Source organism: Capricornis sumatraensis, chromosome 3, assembly GCF_032405125.1.
Source record: "Capricornis sumatraensis isolate serow.1 chromosome 3, serow.2, whole genome shotgun sequence".
Lineage (NCBI taxonomy): Eukaryota > Metazoa > Chordata > Mammalia > Artiodactyla > Bovidae > Capricornis > Capricornis sumatraensis.
Genome location: NC_091071.1, coordinates 72,565,018 through 72,587,609, shown reverse-complemented (window position 1 = coordinate 72,587,609; position 22,592 = coordinate 72,565,018). Strand labels below are relative to the sequence as shown.

Here is a 22,592-nt window from a genome sequence, read left to right as displayed (position 1 = left end):
GGACAGTAGGAGAAGGGGACGACAGAGGATGAGATGGTTGGATGGCATCACCAACTCAATGGACATGAGTTTGAGTAAACTCTGGGAGTTGGTGATGGACAGGGAGGGCTGGCGTGCTGCGGTTTATGGGGTCACAAAAAGTCGGATATGACTGAGCGACTGAACTGAACTGGAATTAAGGAAGAATTACTCAGGTTTAGCCTCACTGTGGTAAACAGAGCTGGAGGCTGGCAAGTTATAGGCAGGAAGTGCAGTTCCCGAAGAGGATCCCACTAGGGGGGCTGAGGATGGGGAGGAAGAGAGACTCAAGAGAGGGAATCCAGGGAACTAACAAACTGGTGAGAGAAGATGAGGGCGAGTTCCACATTATTCTTATGGTTTACCTAGGGACAGTACAGAGGGTGTTTTTACAAAACCTTCAGAACTATGAGCAGACTTCCCTGGCGGCTCAGACGGTAAAGCGTCTGTCTACAATTCAGGAGACCCGGGTTCGAGCCCTGGGTTGGGAAGATCCCCTGGAGAAGGAAATGGCAATCCACTCCGGTACTATTGCCTGGAAAATCCCATGGACAGAGGAGGCTGGTAGGCTGCAGTCTATGGGGTCACAAAGAGTCGGACATGACTGAGCGGCTTCACTTTCACTACTATGAAAGGGCTGGGGTAGACACTCCTATTTTATAGGTAAGAGAATTTAGAGACAATGAGAATAAGCCAGCATTAAAGTTTTAATCTCTTGTCCCTAGGTTTACATGTTCAAAGTTTGGAAAATATCCTGGAGGTATTATATGCTGTAACTTCTTTTTTTTGCAGAATAAAAATGAATAAAGAAACGTTAGTTCTGACTTGAAATGCAGACACAGGGTTCCATTTTTCTTGTCGATATATCCTCATATAAATGAAATACGTTTACAAGATGCAAGTGAATTAGAAACATAACAGAAGTGAAAAGAAGAGTCCTAAGCTAGAAGATAAATTTTCCAATTTGTTAATTTCTCACTCTTTGTCTGACTAAAATGTTCTTTAATTTCTTCAGCTGAATTCTTTCTGTGAAAATCTTTGTGTTTTTCTTTTACCACTCAGCCTGGCCATCTGAAATTAGATGAGGAGCAAGGTCCAGAAAGTCAATTAGCACTAGGCTAACATTTACTGTAACGAATCATTTAGCATTTTTGGGCCATGCACATTTTCCATTAAATTTTCACAGGAAATAAAAAAGGCCATTAATATGTTGTGCACAGCAAAGTGTTGGTCATCTAGATCTTAAATTGCTTAGCACTCTGGCTGGCCCTTGCTAAGATTAATTTATAATTTAAAAAATTAGTCATTTACTATACCGTCTGCAAAAACTTTCCAGAAAAGCATCACTTTTGACTAGCTGGACTTCCCTCCATTTCTAGCCAGGATAACAGGCTCTTAGTTTCACAAGGACCCCAGAATGCTCCATATCTGTATCTCTGTGGCCACCCTAGTTTATAAACTTAAAATCTACTAGTGCAGAAAAACTGCTGGAATATTTCCTCTCTATGAGAATCTGTTACTGTGATTTGAAATGTGGAGTTAAAACGTCATGTCTTTGGTTCACTAGCTTTCAGAGCGCAGTTCTACAATCGCTTCCAGTTACTTAAACAATTTCTACAGCAATCGGCCTCAATTTTTAAAAGTTAGGACCACTTGGCTTTGTTAAAGAGTGTTGCTTCAAACTCAGATTAATTTGTCTTTCTGGTCAAGTTGCCGTACAAACTGGAAGCAAAAGGGTACAGACTTCAAGACTTCTCAAATGGCTACTCTTAAAGATGTGACGGTAAAAGAACAAACCACAATTATGGAAGAGGAAATTTCCAGTCATGATTAGAAAAGTATTCCCAAGTCATAAGAAAGAACAAAATAATGCCAATTTGCAGCATTGTGGATGGATGTAGAGACTGTCATAATGAGTAAGTCAGAGAAAGACAAATATCATATGATACCATGTATATGTGGAATCTAAAAAAATGGTACAAATGAATTTATTTACAAAACAAATGGAGTAATAGATGTAGAAAAGAAGCTTACGGTTATCAGCGGGGAAAGGGAAGGTGACGGATAAACTGGGAAATTGAAACTGCCATATACACACTACATAAAGTATATAACTAGTAAGGACCTACTATATAGCATAGGGAACTCTACTCAATACTCTGTACAGACATATACAGGAAAAGAATCTGAAAAAAAGAAGCAGATATATGTATAACTGATTCACTTTGCTGTACACCTGAAACTAACACACCCTTCTGGATCAATTATACTCTAACTAAAAAAAAAAAAATTCTCATGTTGACCAGCCAAATAACGAATGCAGAAATGGATTCCCACTTCGCTACCTCCACAAACCAACAACAGAATTATGCAACAGGTTCTTAAATGATATTACTATTACTTGTTGGCACAGCATGGCGAAATCTTTACCTTCATTCCGTAACTTTCCACTTACCAACTTAAATGTCAATGTTTTTAAAGCTTTGGGATCATCTACAATCTTCTGTAAATTAGCAGCCACTGTAAAATATAAACACAGAGAAAAAGTGTCCACATTATTTCCAATAACAGTGGATTTTCACATCAGTGCTTCAGAAAATTTGACTAATGATGCAATAACCTGCAAAATAATTTCTTCCACAGACATTCAAAGTCCATATAAATGACCAAATTACTCTCATAAAGACATTTTCTACCACAACCTACATCTTCAGTGCATCAATTAATCAGTGTACACTGGTCCCACATTTTCTACAATAAAAGAGAAATTATTTACTAGCGGAAAGTAGAAAATGATAGTAGCCCCCAGTGTTTCCACTACCTGGATTTTCTCAACACTCATTAATAAGAGATGTATTAGCCAGGACAGGGTAGTTCAAAACAAAGAGGAAACTGGTTTCTCTGGAAATAATAGGTCAGCATTTTGAACTCCTGTCCCTATAAATTCACTCAGTTCTCTGCACCCATTTTTATCAAAGTAATAAAATACAGTGGATAACCTCCACAACTCAGGCATGTGTCTTAGTGCTTTCAGAGCAGTGATCTGTCAAAGCAGTGAATACCACCCTGAGCAACACCTGAGTTGGCTGAACAGGGTCAAGCACTAGAGGTTGTCCATTTGGAGCTCAGTAGTGCAGATACATTTTTCGTAATAGCCAGATTCATCAGAGATCTGTCCTGCTCTCTGTGGTGCCATGATGCTTCATAGAGAAGTCAGCCTTCCCTGCATAGGGTCCTGTTTATGAACAGGATTCTCATGAGATGATGCTGATAAAAATTTAACACCTTGCTCCTTCTACCTCCAGACCCAAAGTATAAAGCACTGAATGTCAAGTACATGCTGTTGGTCCAAGAAAGAGAAGTTGGTGTTGAAGCAATTAAGAGAAAGTCCTGTCCATCATTTTTATTTTCCAAGAGGAAAATCCCCCGCCGCTTCAATAATCAGCCATCTAAAAAGTTATCTGAATACTTGAAGAAAAAATTTAAGAGAAAAATAGTAAACATACAAACATTTTGAGAAAAATGTTTCAAGTATAAAGTTTCTAAGTAGAAAATAATCTGTGCAAATTTTATTTTTCTCTAAGGTAGGCTGAAAACAACCTAGATACATGGATTTTTGACAGAATAGTTTCATTTAATCCATCTGCTGCAGAGGAAAAGAAATGAAAATTAAATCTTCACTACGGCCTGTTTCTCTTCATAAACCGTAATTGCAAACACCATTTTATCTTCATCTTGACCTCTTAATACTCCCAATCTGAGTAACTGACAAAGTTTCATTTGTGCTAACACCCCTCGCCCCCATTCATCTTTTTCTCTGCTGTATTTTTGCCCACACAAGCAAATGTACACACATATCACATAAAGATCCTGAGCCACCAACCTCCATCTTCTTTTGGGTTCCTCCACAGTTTCCCAAACTTATCTCAGATACAAAAATCATCTGCTAATCAACGAGAAATACCGGCTCATGGAGTGCAAAGCCCTGCTGTAACATTCTGCCCACTAAAGCCAGTATGATGTCAGGGCGTTCTGACTATATGCAGATTGCAGCAACTGAACAGAGTCACCCTCTTCTTAAAGCATAAAAGTGTTCTAATAGTTCTTTGGATCTGAGCTGATTTCATGAGTGGCCATAAAGTCCCCACATGAATTTCAGCCCTTTCATTAGAGTCTCTCCACTAATGCAGATGATTTACTGCCTTGTTCTGGGTCATCTATCTCCAGTCTGCGCTCTAACGTTCCGCCAAAAGCAGAGCTGCGTCCTACACTAATTCACAACCCTCTCTCTGGTGGACACACATCTGCGCTAGGGCTAGTTTCCAAGGAACGTGGCTAGAAGCAGGCTACAGCCTGGAGGGCAACACTGAGCTGCTGGCATCTTAAACAATCATCCCAGAAACCACATCCCCAGTTGTGAACCCTGCACCTCGAAGGACATTAGAAATTCAAATTCTGTCTTCTGCTCAAAGCAAAAATAGCAAAACTGGCCACTTACCTGATTACTTATCCCAGCTGCTAGGCTTATTTTCAATTTAGTTGATTCTAATTTGTTGTAAAGTGCTACAAAATAACTTCATTTAACTGACATCACATAAAACTCAGGGTGATGCTAATTCCTCTTCTAGCAGCAATGCTCATTAAAAAGATGGGTGTCACTGTTTTCTCCCTTCTCCTGACTGCACCTGGAGTTCTAAAATAAAAAAAACACTCCTTACCTGGAACGTGAGCTGAGAAGGAAGGGCTGGTTGTTACTTTAGACTTCCTTAAGTATGTGCTGATAACTTCATGTTTTAAGATACTCTAGTTTCCAAAAAAAAAAAAAGGCGGGGGCCCTTCTAAACTCAGTGATCGTCAACTCATTTCGGATCCCTCTCAGCTTTCCCAAGTAAGACTCACTCACCTAGTTTCTGAGGCAGACTGTGTTACTCCTTGAACTTGCCCCTCCCCTCCTCCCCAGCCTACTGCCTTTGGTCTTGGTGCTCTCTCTGTGTCTTGACCACACAGGACACAGGTGATACTGAGGCCTTCTTGCCTACACTGGGGTACATGACACCTTCGTGTGAACAGTCTATTTTTTTTTTCTATTCTTGTGTCCCTGCATCACACTTCAGGCTTGAATCTCTATCAGGGCTAGAAGTCTCTGTCTGCTCTCTTGGATAACATCTGGCCTAAGTATTGTCCTTTATAAAGCTGTAATAATAACATTAACCACATGGGAAAAGGATGCTAATGTTCAATACTCCCGTGAATCTAACAGAGAAGGAAACAGGACTGTCCCAGGGGATAATGGAGTTGATATCTCTCTGGCAAACGAAATCAGGCATTCTCCAGACACTGGCTTCTCCATAATTTCCTTGTACTACTCAAATTCTGCACACTTTGACAGCAAAGTCACAGTTAGATAATGGCTATTTACAGTTTGTGTTTGTATTCTGAGTGATCATTCAAAACATGAACTTTTCTCCCCACGTGCTAGCGTGTTTCACCTTAATCTCATATCGTAGTGATGTTCTAATGGAGGTGACTTACTTGGAACTATTCTCAAACAAAAGCTTTGGGGAAAAGCACACCAAATGAACCCCAAGGCTGATGTATTCCCCGAGCAAGAAATTCTGAGACAAAAGCACAGACTTGGGTTACCTGACAAGATGATAACATCATAGAATGTTTTACTCAAAACACACCCTGTAGGTTGCATGGGTACAGAAAGGTGGCACGAGATTACAAAGAGAGAGACATGGGTGCCAAAAGAGAATTCAAGCTCGAAATAAGGAGGAGAGGAGAGGCTAGGAGGCTGGGTTTCTTAGATACTGCTGGAACACTACTGCAAAGTCATGGCTAATTAACAACTCAGTTCGGGACAAAGGAAGAGATCCACCCTATAATTTTCTCCAAATGTCTGGGCTCTTATCTTCAGGAGATGCAGCGCAGCACAGTGTGCAACAGCCTGAATTCTCCAGCCAGGGTGCCTGCGTTCAAATCCCCCCTCCTTAGAGCTGCATGGCCCCATGAACTTGGGCAAGTTTTCTTAGCCTCTTTGTGCTAGAAGTTACGTGCCTGTAAGAGGTAGATGGTAATGGTGCCTACTAACAGGGTTGGTCTTAGGATTAAGTTAATAGCAAAGTGCTTAGAATGGTGCCTGATGTGTAGCAAGTGCATAATAAACATTAGCTTCTTGCCTCTACCCGGGACACCTGCAAATCTTAACTGGTTTCCTTGCCTTCAGTCTAAACGTCTCAAGAGCCCTGTTTCTCCTGGAGAATTTAAGTCATAAATTGGAACATGTTGCCTCCTTAGGTAATACTTTTTAATTGTTTCCATCAACTTTGGGATAAAGCTCAAGTTTTTAATGTGGTCCATCAGACCCTCCATGGTCCAGCCTCACCTACCTCCCTAGGTACTTTTTTTTCTTTTTGCCATTTCCTACCCTGAAATTTTTCCCAGGAAAAGTTCTGTAACCCTCACTCTCCTCTACATCTCTACCACCAAGTACTGAAATTGTGTTTTTTTCATCTGATTTCCCCACTATATAAGGATACCTCAGACAAAATCAGCCTTCTATGCAAAAGGTTTAACGTTGACATACATGCATTCATTCCTGTTGTTCAGTCAGTAAGTCGTGTCCAACTCTTTGTGACCCCATGAACTGCAGCATGCCAGCCTTCCCTGTCCTTCACTATCTCCCAGAGTTTGCTCAAACTCACATCCATTGAGTCAGCAATGCCATCCAACCATCTCATCCTCTGTCGCCCTCTTCTCCTCTTGCCTTCAATCTTTCCCAGAATCAGGGTCTTTTCCAGTGAATCAGCTCTTCACATCAGGTGGTCAAAGCATTGGAACTTCAAGCTTCAGCATCAGTCCTTCCAATGAATATTCAGGGCTGATTTCCTTTAGGACTGACTGGTTTGACTTCCTTGCTGTCCAAGGGACTCTCAAGAGTCTTCTCCAGCACCATAATTAGTAAGCTTCAATTCCTCAGCATTCAGCCTTCTTTATGGTCCAACTCTCACATCAGTACATGACTACTGGAAACGCCATATATGTCATATATATATATATGTCTCATATGTTTCATATATATATGAGACATATATCCACCTACACAGAAAGTGATGATTTTTCATGACCTCAACTGCTACACGTATAACCTCCACCATCTTCTCTAGATTTCTACAATAACCTGTTGTCTCCCTGCTCCCATCCCACTCACTCAGGTCTGACCTCCACCCAGCAATCAGATGAGCCTTCTAACATATAATTAGAGTATGTGACTTTTCTATTCAAAGTCCCCTGCCCGCTTTGCAGCTCAGAGTGAAAAAGCAGTCTCTACAAGGAGCAAGCCTCCCAGTCCACGTCTGACCTCATCCCACATCGTTCCATTTCCAGCTGCCCCTGCTCCAATCACAGCAGCCTCGGGTCTGCTTCCCAGGTGCTCAGAGCCAGCTTCCACTCAAGACCCTCTGTGCACGCTGTTCCCTGCTTCTCCATGACTCTCCCTTCCAAGCTGCTGCTCACATATCTCCGGCTACCCTATCAATACCCCTACACAGCCCACTCTCTACTTCTTTCCCTAGAACTTTTTTCATAGTATTTATCATCACCAGACCTGCTATATATTTATGAATTTCTGGATACAGCTTTTCACTCACCACCCCACTCCCCACAAGGCACAGAAACAGAAACTCCAGTGACTGCAGGAACTTTACCTGTCTGTTCATTGCTACGTTCCTAGTGCCTGACACGTAGTGTCAACATAGAGGGTTCAAGGACTCTAAAAATCTTGGGTTAATACCCTCTTACAGAAGAATTATTCATATCTTAGGAGGTCTACAAATGTGTCTCCTAAGCAGTAACCTAGTTTATTTTCCCAAAGCAAATCAATTAACTCTTGGCTCATCTCCAATGAATACTCAGTATCCCTAGGCGACCATGACTTTAAAGACTGGTCATCAACAGGCACATGGAAAATGCTCAGCATCGCTAATTCCTAAAGAAAGACAAATCAAAACCACAATGAAAGACCACCTCACACCAGTCAGAATGGTCATCATTAAAAAGTCTACAAAATAACAAATCCTGGGCAGGGTATGGAGAAAAGGCAATTCTCCTACACTGTTGGTGGGATGATCATCAACCACTGTTAGTGGCTGATGCCGCCACTATGGAAAACAGTATGGAGGTGCCTCAAAAAAAATAAAACTGTAATTACTGTATGACTCAGCTATCCCAGTCCTGAGCACATATACACAGAAAAAGCTATCATTCAAAAAGATATCCCCACCCCTGTGTTCCCAGCAGCACTATTCACAGCAGCCAAGACATGGGGGCGACCTGAATGTCCATCAACAGAGGAAAGGATAGAGATGCAGTACACAGACACGAGGGATACTACTCAGCCGTAGAAGAACGAAACGATGCCACCTGCAGCAACGTGGATGGCCTCAGAGATGATCACACTAAGTCAGAGAGAAAGACAAATGCTATATAATATCACTTATGTGGAAATCTAAAATACGGCACAAATGAACAGACTCACAGACACAGAGAACAGACCTGTGATCCCCAAGGGGTGGCAGGGAGAGCGGGAGAGGGATGGACTGGGAGCTGGGAGTAGGAGATGCAAGCTATTATACATACAGTGGATAAACCACAAGGCCCTACTGTGCAGCACAGGGAACTATATTCACTATCCTGTGAATAAACCATGATGGAAAAGAATATAAGAATGTATGTATATGTATAACTGAATCTCTCTGCTGCACAGCAGAAATTAACAAAACATTGCAAATCAACTATACTTTAGTAAAAAAAATAATAAAGACTGGCCATGTGTTTTTTAAAACTGAGATCTATGTCTCTTTCAATTCTGGTGTCCTCGTATGTATGCCGAGTGGTGCTGGTGGTGGATTCATGTTGATGTATGGCAAAACCAATACAATATTGTAAAGTAAAAAATAAAATAAAACTGAGCTATAAATAACATATAATACCATATTAGTTTCAGGTGTACAACATATTTTTTATGTATATATATGTTATGTATCATCCCCACATCAGGTCTAATCAATATCCATCACCACATGCCGGGCCCAGGGTGGAGCCACAGTGAGTCCCCAAAAGCCCACTGACAAGTGTTTCTCAGCCCACTGTAGCCTCATGTATTCTGTGGACACGAGCCCCTTTGGCTTTCAAAGCTAGATGGGTTGGGGGCTCATCTCTCAAGTGCAGGTCTTAAAAGCTGGGGTGCTAGAGGTGGGCTTCAAACCCTCCTCAGGGAGAAGCTTGGAGTTGAGTTCCCTTCCAGTGTGGGACATCATGTCATCATGGGCCATAGGGCACAATTGTGTCTCAGCCCCTTCCACTCATTTCAGTGTGGGCTTTTTCTCGTTTGCCTGATATGAAGGAGCTGCCCAGCTAACTTGGGGGTTTCTTTCAAAGGAAATTATTCCACACATAGCTACAGATTCAGTGTGTCTATGGCTGATTTCAGCATCCTCCTGTGTCAACATCTTGAACTGGAACCCAGGATTTATCTTGACCCATTTCTCTCATCTGTTACCTCTCATCTGTCTGCAAATCTATCTGCAATTTCCGACAGTTTTGCCTTTAATATAGATTTGCAGTGATTTATCTCTTTTCATCTCTATCTCCTTCTCTCTATTTCAGCCACAAGGAAGCACCAAGATTGACTGAATTTCACTCCTTTTTTTCAGAGGAGAGTCTAGCTCACTTTCCAGGTAAACTAGCCAGACTAGCATACGTGGGCCCCCAGACAAAGGGAACCCACAGTGATGAACATGGTGAGTACTGGCATGACCTCAAGGCCAGCTGCCACAGTAGGGACCAAAGGTCACAGCACTGACCTTCCCTGGTACAGCTCTCCCCTGGGAAATGAGAGCGCCCATGCCCGGAGGAACAGTCCCCAGATGGGTCCACGCAGGACCACAGCAGTGAGCGCTATACGGTGCTGCCAAGGCCTTCTCTTCAGGAACGAGGCAACCGCCCTGCCATCTGCAGGGGTTTCTCGTGGCTAATGAGTCTCAGCTTCATCCCTCTTTGGGGATTCCCTTCACCAAAGTGTGCTGTCTCTCCCCAAAGGCAGCCTGTGTCAATGGACTGGTCATGAGGGCAGAAAGGCCCCAATGCCCCAAGGCAGGACCATTCCAAGGGTCAGCTCTGATCCAAAGCTCCCTGTGGGATTAGCGACGGCTTTGGCTGTGGTTGAATCCTAGTTTTAATTCTTCCATCTGCAAAATTCTACTTCCTTTAGCCCCTCACAGATGTCAGCCATGAAAGCACTCCTCAAAAAATCACCTGCATGCAAACGTATGCCTCCGAGTCATCTCCCTGGGAAAACTTAGGACTCCATCCATGGATAGACATTATACAATCATCTCAGAAGGTGTTCTCATTATTAAAATTTTAGGACAGGACAAATGATAGATAAAATGTTCAGGGAAAAGGGGGGAAATCAGTGTATCATATGACATTTTTCTTTGCATTTTGCTCAAAATTGGGATCCTGGATGATGGGGAAAGGCAGTAGTTTAAAAGAGATTTTAGGAATGTTACAGGTACTATAAGCAAGCAACCTTTGACATCACAATTTTAAATAGAGTCGAGTATTATTATTTACATGTAGCAGGAAGGGATTATGGGGAAATAATAGAAACAGAAATCTACTTGCCATTCTCATTAAGGTTTGGGCAGATTCCAGTTAATTACTATTATCCTGGTGTAATGGATAAGTCTGAAACAGTATGGAATAGCTAAAGTGGCTGTATTGAATGTGTCCTCTAAAATATAATAATAAAACTGATATTTTTATCCTGAACTTCCTTTACTGTGCTTAAGGTATAGTTTTATGAACTGGACTAGAGCGTGGTAATCAAAGTGTCCGATAATCATTATGTTATTATCGTTCACTTTGAAAGCAATGAAATGGTATAATCAATGCAACTGCAGCCTCACTTAGCTGGTAGAGGTGATGCACCATTCTGTTTATAGTTTACTGTGAACAATGGCTAAACTTTAAAGTTGTGCTTGCCAAGAATACCCAACGTTCATCTGAGATAAAGATAAGAATGTATTTATTTGTTTTGGAAGAGAAAAGAGGATTACTGCTTAGGAGACACAGTTGTTGAAAGGATGTTAGTTCTTTAAAAAAAAAAAAAAAGGAAGAATTCTATTAGCCTGGGATTTTTAGTATTGGAACCCTCTAAATTGTAGGCAAAATTTTGTCTTCATTACTGGGGAAAGGGAGTGTAGCTTTTACCAGATTCTTATGGGGTCATGTCCTTAATAACCTCAATAATCCTTGTTCCAAATATTTATTACCATCTTCTCTTACACTAATGCAAGCAACTCGGAGGTGGGCCTTTTGTTTCTTTTTATAACAGCCTTACTTTAGTATAAGTGACATACAATAAACTGTACCTATTTACAGAGTACAATGTGGTGAATTTTGACAGGTGTTATAAGCTAATAAAACCATCAACACAAGCAGGATAATCAACATATTCATCACATCCCAAAATTTCCTCAGACCCTTTATAATCAACCCCATTATCCCTCACTTTTATTCTCTCCAGGAAACCACGATTCCATTTTCTGTCACTGTAAACTAGCTTGCATTTTCTGAAATTTCATTAAAGTGGAGTCATAAGGTATGTACTCATTTTGTCTGGCTTTTCTCACACATCATAATCATTCTGAAATCTATCCATGTTGCAGGTGTATCAGAAATTCTTTTTTTGCTAAGAAGTGTTCCACTCATACAGCCTATGACAGTTTGTTTTTGTATTCACCTCTTGATGGACATCAGGACTGTTTCCAGGGTTTGCTATTAAAAATAAAGCTGTCATCAACATTCGTACACACGTCTTTGTATAGACGTATGTTTCCCTTTCACTTGGGTAGACACCTAGGAGTAGAATGGGTAGATCATATGGTGAAAGTGAAAGTCGCTCAGTCGCGTCTGACTCTTTGCGACCCCATGGACTGTATATATAGTCCCTGGGATTCTCCAGGCCAGAACACTAGAGTTGGCAGCCTTTCCCTTCTCCAGGGGATCTTCCCAACCAAGAGATCAAACCCAGGTCTCCCACACTGCAGGCAGATTCTTTAGCAGCTGAGCCACAAGGGAAGCTCAGATCAGAGGGTAGACATATGTTTACCTTTTAAAGAAATTGCCAAAATGTTTCTGAGGGTGATTGTGCCATTTTTATAATGCCACCAGCAGTGTACGAGAGACATCCAGTTTCTTACACACTTTTCAGCACTTAGTGTGATTAGTCATTTTAATTTTAGCCATTCTAATTAATTCGTAGTGAAGTTTCACCGTAGTTTTAAATTGCATTACCTTAATAGCACATCCTTCCATGTTCATATTTGGGAGTCTTTTTATAGCCACTTTCTGACAAAGTATTAAGAGGTTCCATAAAAACAAGTGTGGCTTTTCTGGGTTAAGGTGAAGGTTTTTTTCCACAAAGAACCAAAAGTTTTTGTTGAGGTACCCTAGGCATTTCTTCATCTAAGAAGAAAAATGTTCCGAGAGTGTGTATCAGATCTTCTAGACCATGTAGCCAATGAATAACACATTTATACAGGTATCAGACAGAGCTCCAGCAGCACCTGCCTACATCCTGGAAAGTCTCCCAGAGCTTCCTGTGCTGCTCAGATACCTCAGTTCTCTTCCCCTGGGGGTTTGTTAACGTGCAAGTCTCAAGTCTGAGTTGAATTAAAGAAAAGAAGGAAATGATCATATCACAGAAGGGAGAAGAGATAAGACATAGGAAATTCATCCAACTTTGATTTCTGGAGGCACCAAGAAAAGCTTTTCCATGTCCACAGCTAAAAGGTTTTATTTAATTATGCTAGATATCTAGATTCCAAGAGAAGAGTCTTACACCCAGAGGCACATTCCCGAAATATTAACACGACTATCTGTATCCAAAGCATGAAGCCAAGAAAATACTCTGGGAATCTGAGGACAAGCTCACAACCACTGCTGAGGGAAGACTTAAACCCGCATTAACTAAGTACAACCAAGACAAAAAGCTGACTGCTCTCCAGTGTACTGTATGTATAAGACTAAAAACGACCTGTCTCCCCGTTGGTGCCTATAATCCCTTGATTAAAAACAAAAACACTCACACAAATAAGTCTGTACAACCTAAGTCTGTGTCAGTCTTTAAGCCGTCTCTACAATCTTGTAAAATCTTGTAACTTTTAGGAAAATTTTGGTCAGAGGAAGGATGTCAAAGGGAAATAAAACAATGAACTTCAAAGGATGGATTTTTTTTTTTTCTTATTGTCACTCTCGTTTTACCTTAATCTGTTTTATAAAGAGTTTCTGCAATCAGTTCAGTTCAGTCGCTCAGTCATGTCCGACTCTTTGCGACCCCATGAATTGCAGCACGCCAGGCCTCCCTGTCCATCCCCAACTCCCGGAGTTCACTCAAACGCACATCCATCGAGTCGGTGATGCCATCCAGCCATCTCATCCTCTGTCGTCCCCTTTTCCTCCTGCCCCCAATCCCTCCCAGCATCAGAGTCTTTTCCAATGAGTCAATTCTTTGCATGAGGTGGCCAAAGTACTGGAGTTTCAGCTTTAGCCATGTATTAATAAAACGCACACAGGCTTAAGGATTAACCCAGTGGCTTCTGGGGTGGGAAAAACTTTGGAAAAGTTAAAATTAATGAGACAGTAAACACTCTGATACAAGGAATACTGCTTAAATTACAGGCCAACGCAGCCAAGTGAGGCCAAGTCACCTGGCCTGAGCACAAAGTGAGGAGAAATCGGAAGGTCTGAGCCTGGCACGCGGTGGCAGCCTGCCAGACACAAGCAGTTCTCACGCTGGGGGCCCACCCACGCAGTGGAGGAGAGAGCTGGCCTTCTGTGTACATCTCCTGGCACTGCCCCAGAGAAGGATACTTCTTTTATCTTTACCACTTGAAGTCTCTTTTTTCTTTCTCAAGCTATACTCCAAAGCCTTTAAAGTAAGGGTTTAGTAGCCAGTGAATGGTACGGAGCAAGGCTGAACCATTATCTTCTTTAATAATAAGAAATGAAAACAAGGGCTGCCTGAGTCTTCACTCTAGGTTAGTTCATGGCCTAAAAAACAAAGGACATGGTCACCCTACTTACAAGGGGCCAGGCTGAGGTTCCTTGAAAGCAGACACTGCCAGTCACCTCGAGATCTCCCATTAGTATCCAGCACTAGGCCTAGCCCCCGGCAGACACTGGACAAGTTAACAGAGAAAAGATCAGCAAGTACTTGGCCGCCAAGATTAGAAAGCATTATTTTCAGAAGCTGACATCTCCTCACCTCAAAGGTGAAGAAGATAAGCAGAGCTGATTAGGGTGAAGTTACCAAAGCTTGTTGTATGAGAACTCCACCCTCCACTGAACATGACCATCTCACCCTGCAGAAGTCACCTCTCTGACAACTTTCCTTCTCCCCAAGTGGGAAAGGCCAAGGAGGTGCTCAGACTCCTTGTCTGTTTAGCTCACTGCTATACACCCAATACCCAGCACAGGGTCTGCCTCAAAGGAGGTGTACATAACTCAAGATGGAATGAATGAAAAGAAACTAGTGGTCTATCATTTTCAAAGATAACATGTTAACTCTTCTAGGCATCTGCAATTAAATCTGAACCTTACTCTCTCCTTAGCAGAGGATCTGTTTCACAGTAAGGAAAGGCTAGGCAATTAGAAACTAGTGGAGATGGAATTATTCTCCTTTATGGTGGAAGGAAGGGGTGAAGCCTCTCTGTCCCTAAAATTTGACTAAACTTATAAGAAGTTCAGGCATTCAGGTGTATACCTTCTGATTAAAGCACATTTAACTTGAGACATCCTCACTCCTGCTTCCTGTGTTAGGTCTTCCGGAGGCTGGAGGTTGGGTATGAACTCACACTTACCCCATCTTTTAATTATCCAAGATGGTCAAAATAACGCCCTATGTCTCCTCTCCCTCGAGTACACCGTAGGACTCAGACTACGTTCTCCTACATTCCTGTGCCTGCTCCCATCCCAACTTGAAAACTCAGAGCCTTCTGGACTCTTAATTTCGGCTGTTTCCAACCCTCCAGAGTCTCAAGGCAGGGAGAGGTGGGCAGAAGTACTAACTCAAAGATCCTTCAGGCATCTATTTCATCATGAGGACATATTACGAGCTGATGAGATCACTGAGAGCTCAGCTCCTCTGAGTTATAGGGCAAAGGCTGGGGATACAAAGCACAGAGTGTTAGAAGTTGGGTTCAAGAGTATTCAAGCTATTGCTTGTTAAAACCCATTACTTTTTAAAAGCAGGTGAGCATTCTCGTACGTATACTGTAAGCATCCAGCTATTAAACTAATTATTAAACTAATCTTACAAGAGTGTGTACCCTAAGCTGGTGTTCCTGCTAGATTTAGGGGATATGCAAATGCAAGTAATGCAAACCTTGCCTTGCTTACTGTGTGGGTGGATTCATAGAGGAATAATCACATGAGTGCTGCTGGTGAGGCAGGAATATGGAGCAAGGACAGCACAGAGGCAAACAGCAGACAGAGAACCCGCCTGCAGGGCAGGAGGCCTGGGTTCCATCCCAGGGCCGGGCATGGCAACCCTCTCCAGTATTCTTGCCTAGAGAATCCCCATGGACAGGGAGACTGGCGGGCTACAGCCACGGGGTCGCAAAGAGTCTGCACGACTAAGTGACTAAGCACAGCAGAGCAGCCTTCAGAGACAAAGCAGAGCAGGCCTCTGACCTTGCTTCTAACCTGCTTGGCCACTGCCCTGACTGTGAGCTTCTGCCTGCTGACTTCCAGCAGGAGGACTTTCAGCACCACAGGTAAGAAAGGAGGAATCTTGAGACTGTTGAGCCCCTGGAGGGGATCTGGCCGACCAAGCTCCAGGTTTAACAATATTCCAAGTTTTACATGACAAAACAAACAGCATTAACATGAAACCAGAGCTGCAATTTGCTCACAGATTTATGACGATAACAGTTTTCAACCTGGGATTATAAGCCAGGACTGAACTGCAAATCTCTGAGGTCTCACCCACGGAGCGGATGCACTGCCTGGGACCTGCTGCCAATTGGGACTCCAGATGTGCTGTGACACTGGGGACCTCCCAGCACTGTTTGAATCTGGATGGTGGTTGAAACCTAATTTGGTGATGTGTCCTCTGCTGTCTATTTCTCTTTTAATGTTAATGCTAGTATATTAAAAGTAAGCTAGATAATTCTCTCATAAATATTGGTATTATTTATTTATATATAACGAGTGGCTTATTTTGTTAACAAATCCTTTGAACCTGAGACAAATGTGAAAACTTTCGGCAAAACAGGGATGAGGGGAGACACAGGTGAGGAGCCAGCTGAGGCCAGGCTTCCACCAGGGAGTGCGGACTTTCTGCTATAGGAACAGGGCTTTAAACATGACACCAGGTAATAATGATGTTAACTGTACTATTTGAGGAATGCTATTATTTATGCAAGCTTGGAGAAATAAAATTTGGGTTTGGCTTTGTAAAAGTAAAAATACCTTAACAGTCAAGCGACATGCTGACTAGAACTAAAAATACCATCATATATGTCAACTGACTGTGTGCGTGTTAGTTGCTCAATTGTGTCCGGCTCTTCAGGACCCCATGGACTGTAACTCGCCAGGCTGCCCTGTCCATGGGATTTCCCAGGCATGGGAATGGGTTGCCTGGAATGGGTTGCCATTTCCTCCTCCAGGGGATCTTTCCCACCAGGGGATCAAATGGCCTCTCCTGCATTGGCAGGTGGATTCTTTTCTGCTGAGCCACTTGGGGAAGCCCTGACAACTTATTAATACATTTTTAAATGAAAAGCTTTATACATGTAGAGCCAGTATTCATATTTACTGCTCATGTAAAGTGATGTCCTCACATAGACTCTGAAAGAAGTTAATAAATAAAAAATATTGTCTGGGTTAAGATAAATTAAAGTGAGCTTTAAAATACCCGACTTTGGTGCTCTCCTGCAGGCAGCTCTGCCTCGTATATTCTAAGATGCCTGGGTGCATGGGATGTGGGTTTTAATGCAACTAACCTTACATAGAGGAGCTTTATCCTCCCAATGATTCATTAATTGAGAAATCACTGTATCTCGCTGTTAATTGCCCTAATTGAACAGATAAGAAACCTCCTAAGAGGGACTTCATTTTTCTTTCCTGTTATGTTTTCTTCAGTTCAGTTCAGTTCAGTTGCTCAGTCGTGTCCAACTCTGCGACCCCATTAATTACAGCACACCAGGCCTCCCTGTCCATCACCATCTCCCGGAGTTCATTCAGACTCACATCCATCGAGTCAATGATGCCATCCAGCCATCTCATCCTCTGTCGTCCCCTTCTCCTCCTGCCCCCAATCCCTCTCAGCATCAGAGTCTTTTCCAATGAGTCAGCTCTTCTCATGAGGTGGCCAAAGTACTGGAGTTTCAGCTTCAGCATCATTCCCTCCAAAGAAATCCCAGGGCTGATCTCCTTCAGAATGGACTGGTTGGATCTCCTTGCAGTCCAAGGGACTCTCAAGAGTCTTCTTCAACACCACAGTTCAAAAGCATCAGTTCTTCGGTACTCAGCTTTCTTCACAGTCCAAATTTCACATCCATACATGATCACTGGAAAAACCATAGCCTTGACTAGACGGACCTTAGTTGGCAAAGTAATGTCTCTGCTTTTGAATATGCTATCTAGGTTGGTCATAACTTTTCTTCCAAGGAGTAAGCGTCTTTGAATTTCATGGATGCAATCACCATCTGCAGTGATTTTGGAGCCCCCCCAAATAAAGTCTGACACTGTTTCCACTGTTTCTCCATCTATTTCCCATGAAGTGATGGGACCCGATGCCATGATCTTCGTTTTCTGAATGTTAAGCTTTAAGCCAACTTTTTCACTGTCCTCTTTCACTTTCATCAAGAGGCTTTTTAGTTCCTCTTCACTTTCTTCCCTGGAGGCTCAGAGGTTAAAGCATCTGCCTGCAATGCGGGAGACCCAGGTTCGATCCCTGGGTCAGGAAGATCCTCTGGAGAAGGAAATGGCAACCCACTCCAGTATTCTTGCCTAGGAAATCCCATGGGCGCAGGATCTGGTGGCCTATAGTCCACAGGGTCACAAAGAGTCGGACACGACTGAGCGAACTCACTTCACTTCACTTTCTGCCATAAGGGTGGTGTCATCTGCACCACAGATGCAGTAGTAAGAGCTATTATTACACACAAATTAAAAAAATAATAATAACAGTGGGAGAAGAAAAATCAGTGGAAGAACTTCAGAACTGGTCATTTTTGTTTGTACATTTGTATATTTTACCAAAACACTGTATGAATAAAAGTATCAGTGGAAAAGCAGCTTACATTGTGTCCTGATATGAGGAGGTTAAAATGTGATAATCCCTGATAACATCCAGGGGTTATCTACTCCAGCCTTTCTTCTTCAGGCAGGATTGTTGCACATCATTCAAGCCTGGGAGGAAATTGTTTATCCTATATCTGAGATTGTCTACAGGAGGACATTCTGATATCCCTTTATTACCCATTTTCACAGCATACCAGTTAGATTATTACATGGTAGCTCATCTTAATGAAACCAGTAGCCTTACTGAACTTTTGGTGGGTAAAGGGCATTAATTTAGAGGGAACAGTGTCTCTCTAAATAGTAAAACATAGCCTCAAGGACTCCGAAGTGTATTACTATTATCAATAAAAAGTATTACCTTGCATGCTTTGGGGTATCAAGACATTTGTTCAGTGCCTACTATAAACTATAAGAAGGTATTTTAGAAAAGGAAACAGCATAAAAACTCAACAGCTTCAAAACAACCTTACATTTAAAATTCTTAGCAGCCTAAGACCCACTGTTACAACAGGCCTGAACTTCTAACATACTCATTAAATAGAATGCAGTATTTGGGGAAAGAAAGATAATACAGAGTATGCCAGACATTTAGATCACAGAGTCTGTAGCCACAGCTTTTCTAAGTCTTACAAATATCCCACTACTCTCTCTCTAGACTGGGATTCACCAGTTATATGTGCATGGCCAGCACTATCTGGTTGAACGTACAACAAAATATTAAGACATTCCAACCCTGTCTGGAGCAGAGAAAGCAGAGATCATCTTGAATGTATGCTTTAGGAACACTGCATTTAATGCCAGCATCAGTTGAAATAACTATCAAAAAGATACTTTTTGTTGCTGTTATCAGAAATTATTTGAAAGAATGGCAAGGGAAGTAAGATAGCCTGCAGGGAGGATGTGCTGGGTCTCTAAGGATTGAACGGGGATTAAATCACTCATATGCGGAAAAACACCAACCTAAAGCAACCCAAGAAACAACTACTGAAGTTTTTGCTTTGGTCCTTGCAATGATAGTGGAGCTTCAGAACGAGGAGATTATCAACCTTTCAGAAATGCTATCTATTTATAAAGGGGTCAGTTATCAGAAGTTCTATGCATGTACATGAAACATAATAAAACGAACTGAATTTCAGATTTCCACTCCCGATTGCTAATAAACAGAGATCAACCTGCCTTAGATACCTAAGTGCAACAAAATGGCTGTAGACTTTATGGCAGGTAGCAAGTCAAAAATAAGAGGAATAGATACCGTGTTGATTTGGGGACCAAAAATCAGAGGGAGACAAATGAAACACTTCTGGCAAAGGAACAGACAAGAAAGGAACACTGGTGAGGTTATTATATGGCACAGGTAGCTCACTGTCCACGTCAATAAACTGCTGATTATCTTCGGAAAGGAACCCTTTTGTTGGAGGACATGGAGGGGCCTCTTGCAGCGTGGCACAAGCAATCAAAACACAGAAGAGGAGCCAGAAAAGAGAAGCTGACTCAGGGATGATCATCAATAATGCACTAAGGAATAAGAAACATCAGAAGAATGTTTGGCAGCAGTGAAAAAGGAAAGCAAGACTGAACTGTGTGTGCAGCATCAGAGAACAAGTCAAGGCTGCTTATTCCCAGGCTGTTTAAGGCAGCAAGATCTCCTTAACTCTGGGCGGATCTGGCTTTTCCTACTCACTGGAAGAAATCGAATAAAATGCTGCAACTGAAGTCCATTCCAGGTTGAAAAAATGGGGGTGGGGGTGGAGGGTTCAAGGGAAGACAATGTAGTTCCCAGCTCCACAGCAGTTCCAATACAAAACTAAAGCCCTCTTTCCCCCTTTCCAGGCTTATCATAATCCTATACTTTCAGGATGTTAAGCAGAGGATTAACAGATTTAGATTAGCCAACTGTGAGAAGAGTGAGGATGTATAGATTCTGCAGCCTTTGTAAACTCTGCGATAACATCACTTCTCTTCACAGACACTTCTATGGCAACAGAGCAGTTATGAGAAAAATAAGACTTGCTAATCCTGAGGCAAAAGGTAAATAATATTTCTCTTTCTTACTGGTATATTTTGTCCATGGCTGTCCAGTCATTTAATAAAACCAATCATTAAGGAGATGATCACTCAACTTCTAATCAGGTCCTGGGAAGGGCACAGCAGAGGTGATCCCAGCTGGCTAAGAGCCTGATGTTTTCACAATCAGAGAGCATTCTGCAACTAGTCACCCAGGGACTACTGAAGCCTCCAAATAACACCCAATTAATCATGTCTTTCTGTGGTCCTTTTAATGAGATTTTAATTTCATTGATGGCGAGTGACCAATGGTTGATCATGTCCCTCCGTTGCCAATTCAACTTTGAGGAATTCTGCAAACTGCAATAATGAAGTGGTTCTGTTTGTAAACTCTTATCAACGATCGATAACATGTTCACTGAAATTTACCATGTTCTATGTGTATCAACTTGTAATCCTTATATTCAGCCTGCGCATGAGGTTGGAACTAGCATCTGCCCCATTTTACAGAGGAAACTGAGAGATGAAGCACTTTGTCCAAGGTTACATGGCTAGGGAGGGGGTGGGGAGTACCCAAAGGCTGGCAGTCTGGCTCTCCAGAGCTCGTACACACAACCCCAGTGCATGCTGCCGCTCAGACAGCTGCCTCCTTAGAACAGTCAGTTACTGTCTGAAGATAGTTAAAATTTGGGATTTAAGAAGCACTGCTGGTGCCCTTCACGTATGGGTCCTCTCCCCTACATCAAAGAACAGGTGCCAGCCCAGCTTCCAATTCATTTAAAAGCCAATTTTGCCACCGCAAAGCAACCACCAGGTTTCTACAAAGATCCCCTTGGGGATCCAAAGAGCGAACAAAGAAAAGAAGCAAAGAGAAACACACATCACAAAGCCCTGTGTTCTCCACCTTGGCTGTTTTAGAAAGAAATGGGGCTAACACTTCCCAACATAACATAACATCATCACATCATAATTTTGATCTTCGTGTCCTTCAACCAAATTTTTCCAGATGCCGCAACACTGAAAACACTTGCCAGCTGGTCCCAGTCAAAGCTATAGAAAAGTAGGCTTTGAGGATTACTGTGTTATTGATGCTTCCGTGTATTTTTTCCTGCTTTAAGGAAAAACAAACAAACAACGTTTTCTTAGGTGAAGGCTTCATCTTGTTACTTTAAGGGGAGAAAAGTGTTGCTGGAATAGAATATGGTGACAGAGTGGATTTAGTTTATATTAAGTGACGGTTTTAGAAATTTGCAAGTAAAATTCCTGGGCAATGATGAGTGTGTTTAAAACCACCTAAAAACAAACAAAAACCCCCCAAAACTGTGGTATCTGGATATATTGGGAAAAACACCTCTAGCAGGCAACGTGGGTTAGGAGATGGGCCACTTCACTGCTTGCTAATGGATTATGCTTTTTTGTGTGGGGGCAGCCACGGTGACAAATAGGGTACGATGAATAACCCATGGCTTGAACCGAGAGCATCCCTGAAGACACCACCATCCTCAAACCAGGGACCCAGGGTGAGCGGCACTCCCAGGTGTTAACTTTTCTTCCTAACACTGACATCCCGTAATTAATACCGCAGGACTAGGCCAGGACAGGGCTATGATCAATGTCCCATCACTCAGGGTGTAAACCCACTCGCCATCATCATAACGAACCACTATGTGCATGGATCTATCCTCTAACAAATAAAGCCAGTCATTCTCTAAAATGAGGAATGAAAAAAAAAAAAATGTGGTCAAGTGGGACCACGCATGTGGCTTTGAAAGTCCAATGCTTGACGATAACATCAGGGAACTGATGCTGACAGCAAACTGTCAGGTAAACTGTCTTTACTAAATAGCTATCCTCAGGTAGAATTCTCCTTCTACCCAATACACTCCTATCCACTGTCCCTCAAGAACCAACAGTTCTTGGCTCAGGGAATTCATCTGATTTTTATGAAAGAACAAGTAAAACAAAACCAAGATGCTAAGTAGTCAACCATTGCTGGGAGGGAGGTGGTAAATTTGACACCTAAGAGGTCGTTGGTGAGGACGGCCAGGCAGCGGTGAGTGGGTGATGGGCTGAATCGGGCTGAGCTGAAGGTTTGGACTCCAAAGTGAATTATTCAAGAAACTTTACAAGGATATTATTTGTAAGTTTTCATCCCTATTTCTGTATCTAAAAACATATTTTTTTCAAAGAAG

The 22,592-nt window shown here is 42.2% G+C and overlaps 1 protein-coding gene across 2 annotated transcripts in view; it reads right to left on the bottom strand.

Moving 5' to 3' along the window:
• STK39 (serine/threonine kinase 39) overlaps positions 1 to 22,592 on the bottom strand; it is a 316,468-nt gene that overhangs the window by 16,289 nt on the left and 277,587 nt on the right. For both annotated transcript variants that reach the window (XM_068968272.1, XM_068968273.1), the window contains one exon: positions 2,474 to 2,538. In XM_068968272.1, coding sequence (XP_068824373.1) covers positions 2,474 to 2,538 — 65 coding nt within the window. The remainder of the gene's footprint in view (positions 1 to 2,473; positions 2,539 to 22,592) is intronic.